This window comes from Bos indicus, chromosome 13 (assembly GCF_029378745.1).
Source record: "Bos indicus isolate NIAB-ARS_2022 breed Sahiwal x Tharparkar chromosome 13, NIAB-ARS_B.indTharparkar_mat_pri_1.0, whole genome shotgun sequence".
Taxonomy (NCBI): domain Eukaryota; kingdom Metazoa; phylum Chordata; class Mammalia; order Artiodactyla; family Bovidae; genus Bos; species Bos indicus.
Window position 1 is genome coordinate 55,684,179 of NC_091772.1, and position 11,718 is coordinate 55,695,896.

At 53.7% G+C, this 11,718-nt stretch overlaps 1 protein-coding gene across 2 annotated transcripts in view; it reads right to left on the minus strand.

The window, feature by feature from the left end:
• The window catches only part of CDH4 (cadherin 4), a 478,906-nt gene extending 467,498 nt beyond the window's left edge, over positions 1-11,408 (minus strand). The window contains exons 1-2 of one of the 2 annotated variants that reach the window (XM_070801344.1): positions 11,185-11,408; positions 8,828-8,939 (exon numbers count right to left, since the gene is read on the minus strand). In XM_070801344.1, coding sequence (XP_070657445.1) covers positions 8,828-8,939; positions 11,185-11,241 — 169 coding nt within the window. In that variant the 5' untranslated portion in view covers positions 11,242-11,408. The remainder of the gene's footprint in view (positions 1-8,827; positions 8,940-11,184) is intronic. The other variant, XM_019972101.2, reaches the window with a different exon arrangement.
• Positions 11,409-11,718: the final 310 nt, after the last annotated feature.

An 11,718-nucleotide genomic window follows, 5' to 3' on the forward strand; every position in this document is an offset into this window, starting at 1 on the left:
GTGCACACCAAGGGACCCTCTCAGCTTTCCAGGCAGATCAAATTGCGTTTGGTGATTCAGGCAGATTGACAGTGTTCAAACTCACATTTGGGCAGCAAAACCCAATGTGATTCCTTCATTTCTCGAAGTCAGCCGCACAGATTTGGGTGCATACACCTGAAGGGGGAACGTGGTCTGCTCTGTGAGCCTTCCTTTCCATCTGGCTCAAAGACCAGAGAGAGAGGTCTCCTTCCTGGATGGACATGGGGTCTGTACGCCCATCCTGGGAGCTGGAACTAAACTGTTCCAAATGGAAAGCACACTGTCCCAGGCCAGGACAGCCTGCAGCTTCTCCTGAAGCCATTCCCTGGGCAGGTGAGCTCCCACGTCCAGGGGGACCCTCCTCCTATCAGCAAGGCAGGGGGTGGCCATCTCCCGCCCTGCATGTATTTATCTGTCACTGAAGGCTTACCTTAATCCTTCCTAAATCCCCATACGCTGTCAGCAAGAAAACACACTGAAGCCGAACGAGGCGCAGTGAAAGCACCAGATCAGAAGCTGCTGCGGGCTCTGCAGTCACCGTTTCCCCTTTCAGTCTCCAAAGTGGCCAATCTCCATCTCAGGACCCAGGAAGAAGCTGCCAGCCAGGGTCCTAGTTACAGATATGGGTATTGGGTATTGCAGGCAGGAGCTTCTGGACGAGGCAGGATGGGAGGAAGAGCCACGTAGGCCAGGGCTCAGGGCTGCAGCTTTGTGTGCAAACAGCCTCTCTAACCCAGGACTTATGCTGGGTCACTGAATCGCTCTGGGCTTCAGTTTACTCCCTGAGAATGACCGAGGGTCCACAGGAGCTTAGTGAAAAATATGCACGATGCTGGAGACTCAGCATGTCCTCAGCACAAGGACCTGCGAGTTTGTCAGTTTCACGGCAAAAGGGCCTCTGCAGATGCGGTCAAGTTCAGCACCTGAGATGGGAGGCGATGCTGGACTATCTGGGGGGTGGGAGGCAAGGTTGTCTCAGGCGCCTTGTGAGCAGAAGATGCAGTAGTCAGGAAAGGTGATGTGATGGGGGAGGAAGAGGAGTGGGGAGCTGTTCGGGTGTCCATGCTGGCCAGGTACTGGTATGGAGGAGGAGAAGGGGCTGTGAGCCAGGGAAAGCAGGGGGGCCTCTGGAAGCTGAAAAGGCAGGAAATGGATTTCTCCCCACCCGCCTCCCTGGAGCCTCCAGGGGGATCTGCCCACACCAGATGTTAGTCCAGGGGACCCGTGTTGAAGTCTTATGTCCAGAAGAGCAAGCTGATAAATTTGCGTCTTTTAAGCTGCTACATTTTTGTACCACACTAAGAAACGATTACAATCCACAAACTAAGCAAATTTCTCCCTGCGGAAAGCAACATGGGAGTGGAAAGTCATGTGGACCAGACAGACCTGGTGATCTGGGGTGTGGCCTCTGGCAGAGCCCACAGGTGTCTCTATGGTATGAAATATGAGTCCACATCAGCACAGGGTAAGTCCTCAATAAACAACAGCCCTGATGGAGGCTGGAGGGGAAAGGGCCTTTGGTAGCATACACTAGTCAAAGAGAAGTAGGTTTTTGTTCTGTTTTGTTCTTTTGTTTAAAAACAGGGGTGGGTGGACTAAGACAGGACTGGAAGCCACCAGGAGAGGGCAGCCTAGAATCTGGGCAATAAGTTACCAAAATTACCAGTCTTTAAATAAAAAGCAGACTCTTTACCAGCCCATCTTATAATATAGCACAGCTCCCTCTGAGATGAAAAGAAAGAGGAAGTGCCAAGAGGTTTTACAAGAGCACACTGGGGAGAAATTTACCAGCCTTGATGGAAAGAAAGTCACGCAGCTTATGGTTATTTTGTATAGTGGAATTCACTCAGAGTAAGAATTGCTCCTTCAGACAGCCAGAATAACAGAAACAGTCTCTGAAAAGATGAGTGCTGGTTTCCTTGCTTGCTCGCAGTTTGTGGTTAGTTCTGGCATCTACTTAACCATGCTCCAAGGAAGAGAAGGAAAGAAAGAAGAAGGTAGGGAGGGAGGGAGGGAGGAACCTGAAATTGGAGCCCCCTGCAAACACCCAGAACCCTAGACCTAAGCAAAAAGGACCACCTGCAGATGGAGGGCACAACCCCCAGGAGATGGTGTGGGGAGATCAGCTGGGGCAGGTGGACGGCTCCTTCAGACCAAAGTCCTCAGCTCTTTTCAGGAGGCCCATCCACGTCTCCCAGGCTCCGAGAAGCAGCAAGAGTGGTTTATGAAGCCAGTCCCGAGCCTCAGCTCAGCTCCTGGCTCCTCGCAGCTCTCCGCTATGTCCTGGACACAGGCAGAGTCTGGAAGCTGACTGACAATGCAGCTCAGGGACTGTTTGCCACATGCCTGGAATCAAAAGCTCCTGCTGGCATTGCAGAACCCTGGCTCTTTTAATCCCAGGGCGAGCTGTGCGAGCCCACAGTGCCCACCGAGTTTGGACCCACTTCGGATGGACCCTCACACATCAGCAGCCACAATCAAGCACTTCTGGGTGTACCAGGCCTCTGTTCCAAACGTCCAAGATGAGAAACAATTAGCACGTCTGAATGCCTGATAATTGCTGATTTTACGATGGTGCCCGGAACATCTGGGGTGTTCTCTTGTCTGCCTGTAACTCAAATGGGTTGCTCCAGAAACCAACCCATTCACAACAGAGGGAGATGTAAATGAGCTGAGAGTGGGTGTGGGCCTGGACAAAGAGGAAAGATAGACAAGTTGCATGCCATTGCGGCAATCTCCCAACCTCCGATTTTCGATTTCTGATCCATACAATGGGAATAACTCCACCTCCCCGACAGGCTTTTGTGAGAATTCCACAAGACATTTGCAGCGTCACCCAGTCACAGATCCAGCTGGGACTCAGGATTATAATTACATAAAGGTTCACATTCCCTCATCTTAAAACTCCATTAAAATACATATTTCTGAAATGCAAAACTCTTAATCTTTAAACTGCAGTGTGGCTGAGGCACTCATCCTCATGTCTGACTGGTGTGGGCATCCCTGCAATGAAGATTTTTATTTAATGGGAGGTGATAGGAGAAGGGCAGGGGTGAGAGGCTGGGGTGAGAGGGGCAGGGACAAGAGGGGCGGGATGCTCTTGATCTATGGCCTTCTGGATCTAGAGTGGAAGGCCAGGCATGGACACCTCCCTCCAGGCTGCAGGGGGAGCAATGGAAGCAGAGCTAGGCCTGCATGCGGTGTGGCAGTCAAGGGCAGGGGGCCACAGACCTTGGCCTCCTTCTGGATTTAAACACGGCTATCAGGGCCCTCCATCTGCATGAGCTCTGGCCTGTGGGCAGTGCATAAAGCAGACTTTCCATGCTTTATCACTATGTTGGTCTGCCCTCTTATCTGACAGAAGCCACTTTCTAAACTTCCTTTTCTAAATCCCTTAACTCTGTAACCAGGCAGAATCACAGCAGGGAAAGGCTGCTAAGAAACCCTAAAAACTGGGCCCTTGAAAAGGTAAGGCTGGCCCCAAAGACAGCCTGAGCATCTCCACCACAGGCTCCGGAAGTCGTTCTCAGGGGCCCCAGAGGCATCGCTGACAGAAGGCAGTGAGGGCTGGGTGCTCAGAGAAGCCTCCTCTGGCTTCAAGAGCAAGGAATGTCCTGGCCACAAGCCAGGGGAAGCCAGCCACTGGGGTTCAGTCCTGTTTGACCTCCACTCTCTCCACATCTTTGTTGAGACCAAGATTCCCAGGGCATAATCTCCTGGCTTCCTGAAAGATGGTGGCTAAGAGAGTCAGGAGAGAGTTCACATTCTGTGATGGGTGGATCAGATAGACAGCCCTAGGTTAATATATATAATGATTCAGTCATATCCTGGCCAAAGAGAGAGTTTGAAGTTGTGATTCTTGACGTCACCTGTTAAATATTTACTGAGTTCCCAGACATGCTCTCTGCAATCCACTGTGCTGGGTCTGGATACTAACTTAGAAAGGAACGAAGGGCCACTAGAGCAGGAGTAAGGACAAGGCCCAGGGAACACAGAATGAGCAGAGGCTCAAGGCAGAGTATGAAACAAGCTATGAGCTTCCAGAGTGAAAGACAGGCCCTTGCTAGCATGCATAGCTCTTTTGTTCTCCCTGAAGCAGGGAATGCATTTGGCTGCATGCCACAAGACTCAACTGTGGCATCTCACTCATTTTTCTCATCTCTCAGGGCACAATGAGTCCAGAGGTCTGCAACTGTTCAAGGATGCCACCTGAGATCTGGCTCCTACTCCACCATCCTCATAGTCACAAGATGTCTGCTCTGCCCTAGACATTATGTCCATATTCCAGGCGGGAGAAAAAGCTAAGGGCAAAAGGCAGAAGGTATGGCCAGTGAGGTCTGTTCCTCTTCATCAAGAAAAAAACCAGCTTTCTCACATATCTCATCTAACAGAATAATATAGGTAGATTCTGCTGACCAGAGAAAAGCCATATTGCCACTTTGGTTTAAGAGTTTACTGGAGGTGTGAGTATTTTAAACGGGTCTCAGTGTGGGCCAAATAGATGAGAAGAGGTTTTGTTAGTGAGGAAGAGGGAGAGAATGGGTATCGGACAGGCAACTCGCAGTGTCCAGTGATGCTCAGCACACGCATTTGTGCCGTTTATTTAAACATTCAGAGCACCTCCTGCTTGATCTGATTTGATGGAGGAGACTCAGAAACATTGCAGTGTCAGCGTTTTCTGGCTCATTCATGACTTCATTCGACAATGCTGGTTGCACACCCACCGCCCCACAATGCAGGCATAGCACTGGGTGATGGGCATCCAGTCAGACTTGCTCAGCATCTGGTCCACACATCCTGTGATGCCTTCCACCCTGCAAGAGTTACCCGTCTTCACAGAGGAGGATACAGAGGCTATTTTCAACATACTTGTGAAGATAAGATAGCGGTACATCTGGCCACATTAGTTACATCATGGCGAGTTCTTACATACCCATTCCAGACTCCCGCATGCATCTGGTCCCTTCTCCGCCATCCCTCCCTTGGTGTGCCTTGGTACTCAAATGACACAATCATTTGACAATGCATTACTTGTCATTCTGCTTCAGGGAAGGTGTAGGGAAGCCAGAGAAACCTCATGCAGCAGACACTGACACTTGCCTCCTCAGCACACATTTCTCCTTTCTTTCTTCCTAAGACTCCCAATTATGCTCCATGTAGCAACTGACTCATCTACCAAGTGATGGGCATAATAGGTCTAAGTCAGACCACACAGTTCTCTGCTTCCCAGCCTCCCTACCTCTATCCACGGGGAGTGGCCTATGACCTAGCTGTCCCCAGTGAGAACTTCTGCAAGGGTTCTGAGAAAGTGTGTACTTTCTTTATACAGGGAAGAGATGCAGATGGTGCTACTGCTCCTTCCTTTTTCTTGCTTGCTACAAACTCAAATGCAACGCCTGGAGCCACAGCAGCCAGTTTGCAATGATGAGGCAACACACTGACAAACTATTACTAAGATGGTAGGATGATAAGAATAAACATTAGGCATGAGATTGGTACTATTGATCTGATCATCCCTTGACTACCTATCTCTTCATGGTTATATGAGAAAAATTAACCTCCATTCAAGATTCTGTTAATTGGGTTTTATCCTAATGTTGACTGAGAACATTCTAAATGTTAAACCAGAGTGACAGGATTGCTGCCCTCATGAGCCTTACAGTTTAAGTAAGAGAGAAAATATAAATTCAGATAATATACATTCTCTAATAAGGAAGCAGAGTATGGTTAAAGGCACAAGATGGTCATGAACTAACCTGGACATGGGAGAGGGAAGGCTTTTCTAAGGTAATTGCATTAAATGAAGCCACCAGAAACAAAGCTCTTCGTTCTGTATTATCTGAATTCATGGGATAATTTTCAGATCCCCCTCCTCCGACCCAGCAGACAGCATTTTCACTCACACGTGGCCTTCTTCTCCAGGAGCAAAGAGAGATATGATCCACATGTGCTGGGTTCCCACTAAGCCACCCCTTGCTCTCCCATCCTTGGGGGATTTTGCTTTGAAGGGGGTCTGGGTTTTTGCAGAACTCTGCCCGCCACGAGAGAGCGACGCAGGTCAGTGCATCAGCTGCAGCCTCGAGCCCAGCTGACCATTCATTATTAACAAGGCTGAGAAAAAGACACCGGCTTAGCTCCTACCCCATGCTAAACTATGGCATGGAGAACACTTCCTTGAAGCCAAAGGAAAAGGGCTTAACGATCCTATTTTAGATACGACCATGCACCTGTGATCATGGCCATCAGTGAACAATCCTGGAGACGAATCTACAGAGTAAGAGTGTTTGCAGTGACCCCTGAGTGCTCTCCAGAGAAGGCACGGACTAGAACCATGAGGTGGAGTGGATCCAGGAATTACACAGCAGCTAAACAGATGCCCCATGTGCCCCATGGAGCACTCAGCCCGCCATTCAAGAGGTTCTCAATTCCATAGTATTTGCTACCCTATTGGGGAAAACTATTTTAAGCCTAATTAGCATGAAATTTTTCAAATGCAAATGCTTTTCATTTAGATATAAAACAAAATGCCACGACATTTCTTCCATGCATTTATCATAAACAAGTTAATTACTGTGTAACAAATCTCTCCTTCTGGAATGTGGATGTTCAGGGCTGCTGGTGAGCTGACTGGGGCAGAGAAGGAGCCTCGAGGCAGTTGTTAACAGCTTACGGTGCATTTAGAATAAAATGGTGACTCCGTGAAGCTTCGCTTGTCAAATTAAGGTTAAGCTCTCTCCATTGGAATAACTCAATTATAAGTAGTCATTATCTGTTTAGCATGATTTCTACCAGGATAACAGAAATACTGTGCCACTTATTTTCGACACATGCATCTTCACTGTGGTCTCATCATTTGCAAAGTTTTCGATGTAAATAAATTTTTATCTGCCCTAGCTCGAGTGTATGCAGTGATAGCTTTTGCCTCCACGTGTGTAAAATTATTTCTAAGATATAAAACCTCTCTGTCCCTGAGCACAGACAGGAGGTGGCACTCGCAGGTAAAGGAGATGCTCTGTGATTTTCCCCTAACTGGGGTTGGGTTGGGACACTCATCTCAGGGGTAAATGCTTGGACTATGAGTTGTGTATCCACGAAGCCCATGAGCTGGTCCAAGTTCACCTACCACAATGGACTCCTGGGGCATATGGGGCAGGCCAGCATCCAGCCAGCAACCAAGGCTTCCCTACCACAGGGGCCAAGAGCAGAGGGTCAAGTCAGCCTGGACCTGCGCAGTCCACCAGGAGAGAGGGATGATGCTAGCTGGAAATTTCTCATTTTATTATGAAAAGCATGAGAATGTGTCATTCTCTTCCATGGCAGGTGGTAGCACCTGCTGTTACAGAGACAGAGGCAATTTTTCTTACATTCCTGAGTAAAACTGATACTGCAGGATCTTATCAAGGTTAGCTCCGTATGGGGGAGGTGGCAAGTATGCCAGCCTCTGGACACTCAAACAGCTGGACCACAGTGAACTGCTCCTGTTTTGCCTGCAGTACAATGCACATGTGGGAGAATCTTCTGGGCCTTCTCCGTGCATACATAGGGATTCTTATAAACCCACAGATCCTGAAAGGCGGTCCACACTTTCTAAAATGACATGTACCGTGCAATTAACAGAGCATCTCTTGAAAACTCTTCCCATAGACGCCCACTCCTGCAGCATACCCATCCTGCTTTTAGGCCCACAGCCAAGAGGCTGGGGTTTTTTTGTTTTGTTTTGTTTTTTGTTGTTTGATAATCAATGAAAGAAGGAATAGTATCACATCCCCTATTTTGACAGTCAACTCAGATGACAACAAATAAGTTAGCAAAGTTGGACTGAGTGCAAAATAAGATCCTGATTCATATAACCAGGCACACCCTGTAAGTCAACAAGCTGTCCACACAGAAAGGATCTGAAGAATTCCCCCACTCTGTGAGAGTCCCTCCCAACAAAGGATCTGCTGGGGGTGGGCAGAAACTCTGAATTCCCTGAAACGGAAAACTGGGGACAAAGTCAGCAGCCTGAGTGTGGTTTAGTCATGGGTACTGAACTCAGCTTTGATGCTTCTGCTAAAGTTCGTTCCCTCCGTCACTTTGAAACTGGCTGAAATCTGCTTCTGGAAAACTGATGCAGGGAGGGGAGGCACAGGGTCGAGGTATTCGCCGTGCCACTTTAAAACCTCAAGGAAGAAAGAATTGATTAATTTCCCCTCCCACGTAAATAAAAAGTTTAGTTTGTCTTGAGAGGGAAGCATATCTATGCAGGAGGATCTATTGTCACTGGAGTTCAGAAGCTGCCCCTGAGTTCCCCGTCACAAGCGTGGGTGTCGAGCTGCAGGGACAATGGAGCTAATGGCAGCTCCCTCCTGCATATGTGTTTCCGTGTTGTCAGTGGGACAGTAATGAGAACGCATGCCATGTCTGTGAACAGAACGTCTGTGGGCTTATTTACCGCATCCCCAACAACATCGTCTGCTTTATCATGCATTGCAAAGCAGGGATAATTTAAGAATCCAGAATTTCATACACAAAAATACTTGGTAAGAAAGTCTCTCTCTGCACATTATTTGGGTGACACTAGATCCGAATTCCAATTTGTTGCCCAGGAAATGATTCACCTCACTCAAAAATGACAGGGACTCTGAATCATTCACCTGTGATGCAAAAGGCCATTTAGGTCGACTGATCTGCACATCCACTGACCTCTCCACCTTCGCTTCGCATACAGCCTGGCTCAAAGCCAGTCCTGCCTCTTGTTCTGCAGGTGGCAATGTCTCCCTAGTCCAGAGTGCAGTATGCGAATTCATTCCCACATCCACCTTACCTTTGAGGACCTTCTCTCCTTCCAGAATATTCTGGGAGATTAATGCTGTGTAATCTTCTTCAGAGAATCCAGCCTTGCAGGTCTCCCTGGCTGTAAGATCCCCATTGTGGGCCTGAGAATGGAAATAAGTGAGGTTAGAAAAAACACAGGTTCATAGAAACTGCATCCAACCCAAGTTTAGTAGGGCCTGCTGTGTTCAAGGGCTCCATTATGCCAAACCTTGGTCCACCAGAGTCTCCACTCAGACATAACCCAGGGTCTGTCCCTGTGGTCACCATGTTAGCCAGCGACAGGGGCATGCAACAGGGAGGCCAGGCTGGCGGATGGCAGGGCGGAGGGCCTGATGGAGCCTCACCAGCACGTGGCAGAAGGGAAGGTCTAAGGACTGTCCATCATAAGCAGGCAAGAGAGCCAGGAGTTAGCCAATGAAGACACGGAGGAGGGGAGGCCAAGGGAGCAGGCCTTTGCCAGGGCCATGTCCCCTCCCACCCAGTACTCAGGCTTTGGGTGAGGTGGAGCAGACTGTCTATTCCCTGTGGTGCCGCAGAGGAGGGAGAGGGGCAGGGGTGAAAGCAGATTCTCAGAGACTCAGCTCTGAGTTTGGCTCTCAGAGAGGCTGTAGGGAGGTGGGCGAGGTTTCTACCATCCAGTCCTCTCCCCCCACTTCTTGGAGGCTTGGCCACTCTTGGAGCCCCCATCTCCAGCCTAACCAGGCTAGAGAGTTCCCGTAATTGACCGAAAAAAGGTGGGTGTACTCTTGTCCTGTCCCCCAACCCCAGCACTCTGGGGTATCCTGCCCAGTGGGAGGTCTAGAACCCTGGGGGCCCGGAAGGCAGGGTGGGAGAAGGGCCCCTCCCAGGCTGCGGGGAGTGGCAGCGAGGTCAGCCGTAGGGATGGGGAATGGAGAAAGAGACTGCGTGCGCAACGGAGAAGCCAGCCCTGCGACAGAAGGAGCGCCACAGCGCCGGCTCCCTGGAGTGCGAGGAGCAGGGGCGCAGCCCGCACCCACCCCACAGTCGCGCCTTCGCTGGGCCGCCAAGCGGAACGCGCCTCCCCGCCGCCCGCCTCCACCAGCTCGGCGCGCAGCCGCCCGCCAGTCCTTGGCTCCGGAGGCCGCCCCGACCCGGAGCTCCAGGCACCCTGACGCGGGCCTGGACCCGGCGCCCCAACGGAAAATCACGGAGAGGAGGAAGAGCAGGGTGCGGGGTCACTCCTCGCGTAAACCTCCAAACTGCGGCCCCGTGCCTGGCAAGGGAGCTCCAAACAGGACCGGGAGCTATTTGGAAAAAGCGGGGAGCGGGGACGGGGGGAAGCTAACTCGCCCAGGAAAGTTTCCACCCGTCCGAGCGAGCGAGCGTGGGTCGAATGCACCCGAGCGCCCCGAACCTCAGAGCGGGCCTCCGGCCTCGGGCACTTGTTTATTTCCGAGGTTACAACAGCGCGGCCCGGGAGGAGCAGCGAGGCCGATCGGCCACGAGAGGGGGTTTCTGCAACTCTCGCGGCCCCGTTGCCTTCCCCGAGAGGCGCCCCTCTCGGCCCTGCACCCAGAGGACGCGGAGCTGGGCTGGGGACAGAGATCGCGGGCTCCGCAGGAGGAAGGCGGGCGCGGGGACCGCGCTCCGGGTACACCTCACCCTGCTCCTGACTGGCCCCTGGCTCCTCGACCCCGCTCCGAGCGGCGAGGGCCCCGCCGGACACTGGCTGCGGCAGGCGCGGCCGGGAGTCCGGGGCGAGGGTGCCCAGCGGTCCACATCCGTTGCCCATCCGCATCGATGGACCTGCCAGCGGTCAGAGGACGAGGATGGGGGCGGCGCCGCGTCTCGAGCACCCAGTCCCCAGCAGGGGCGACCAGACCGGGTGTCCTCAGCACCCTGATGTCCGGCCGGCTGCAGCCAGCCCCCCTCGTCCGCAGCCCCGGCCCGGGCTGGGCTGGCCAACTCCGGAGGAGCGCGGCGAGCCGGCGATGGAGGGCGCGCCGGCTCCGCCAGCGGGCAGCCTGCCCCGGCGCCGGCGAGCCGAGCTCCGGGGCAGCGGCCGCGGACCTGGGGTGACGGAGGGATGCCCGGCGGGTCCCGATTCGGGTAGAGCTCTCTGCGTCCACCGCTCACCCATACTCCCACATCGCTCCGCACCGCCGGTCCCCGCTGCACCGGCGGCTCCGCGCTCCTGCCTACCGCAGGCGGCTTCGAGGAGCGCGGGAGCCGGCTGGATGCAGCGGTGCGCGCGGCAGGGGCGCCCGGTGCGGGCCAGGGAAGCCCGGGAGAGCCCCGCCGGTCGAGGGCGAGCCCCGCCGGCTCCGGGAGTGGCCCCGCGCTGCCTGAGCTTCCGGGCGGCCGGGACGGGAGGCGGCAACTTACCCGGAGCGCGCCGGAGAGCGAAAGCAGCACGAGGAGCACGCCCGAGCCCGCGGTCATCTTCCCCGCCGCGCCGCGCCCCGGCGCCCGCCCGATGCCCGGCGCCCGGAGCCGGCTCCCCGCAGCCGGCCGGATCACGCTGCTCTGATCAACGCCGCTGCCGCTCGAGCGGGCCCGGCGCCTCCGGCCAGGCTGCGCCACCGCGACCGCCGCCCGGCTCCGGGAGCGAGGCCAAGTCCGGCGGGCGGCGCGCTCCCTCGGGCCGGTGCGTCCGCCGGCCTCGCAGCCGCCCGCGCCTCTGTTCCGCGCGCTCGGAACTGCAGGTGAAGCCGCGCGGCAGCCCCGCCGAGGCCCCGCCCCGCCGCCCGGCCCCTGCGCTCGTTCGCTCTGCCTGACGCGGGCCTTAAAGGCGCCGCGCCCCCAGCGCCTCACCCGCGCCCCTCACGTGCCCGCCCCAGCCACCTGCCCCAAGGTACCACCTAGCTCGGACAGTGCATCTGGAGCCCCGGTTAGCGCATTAGGAGCCCCGGTTAGCCG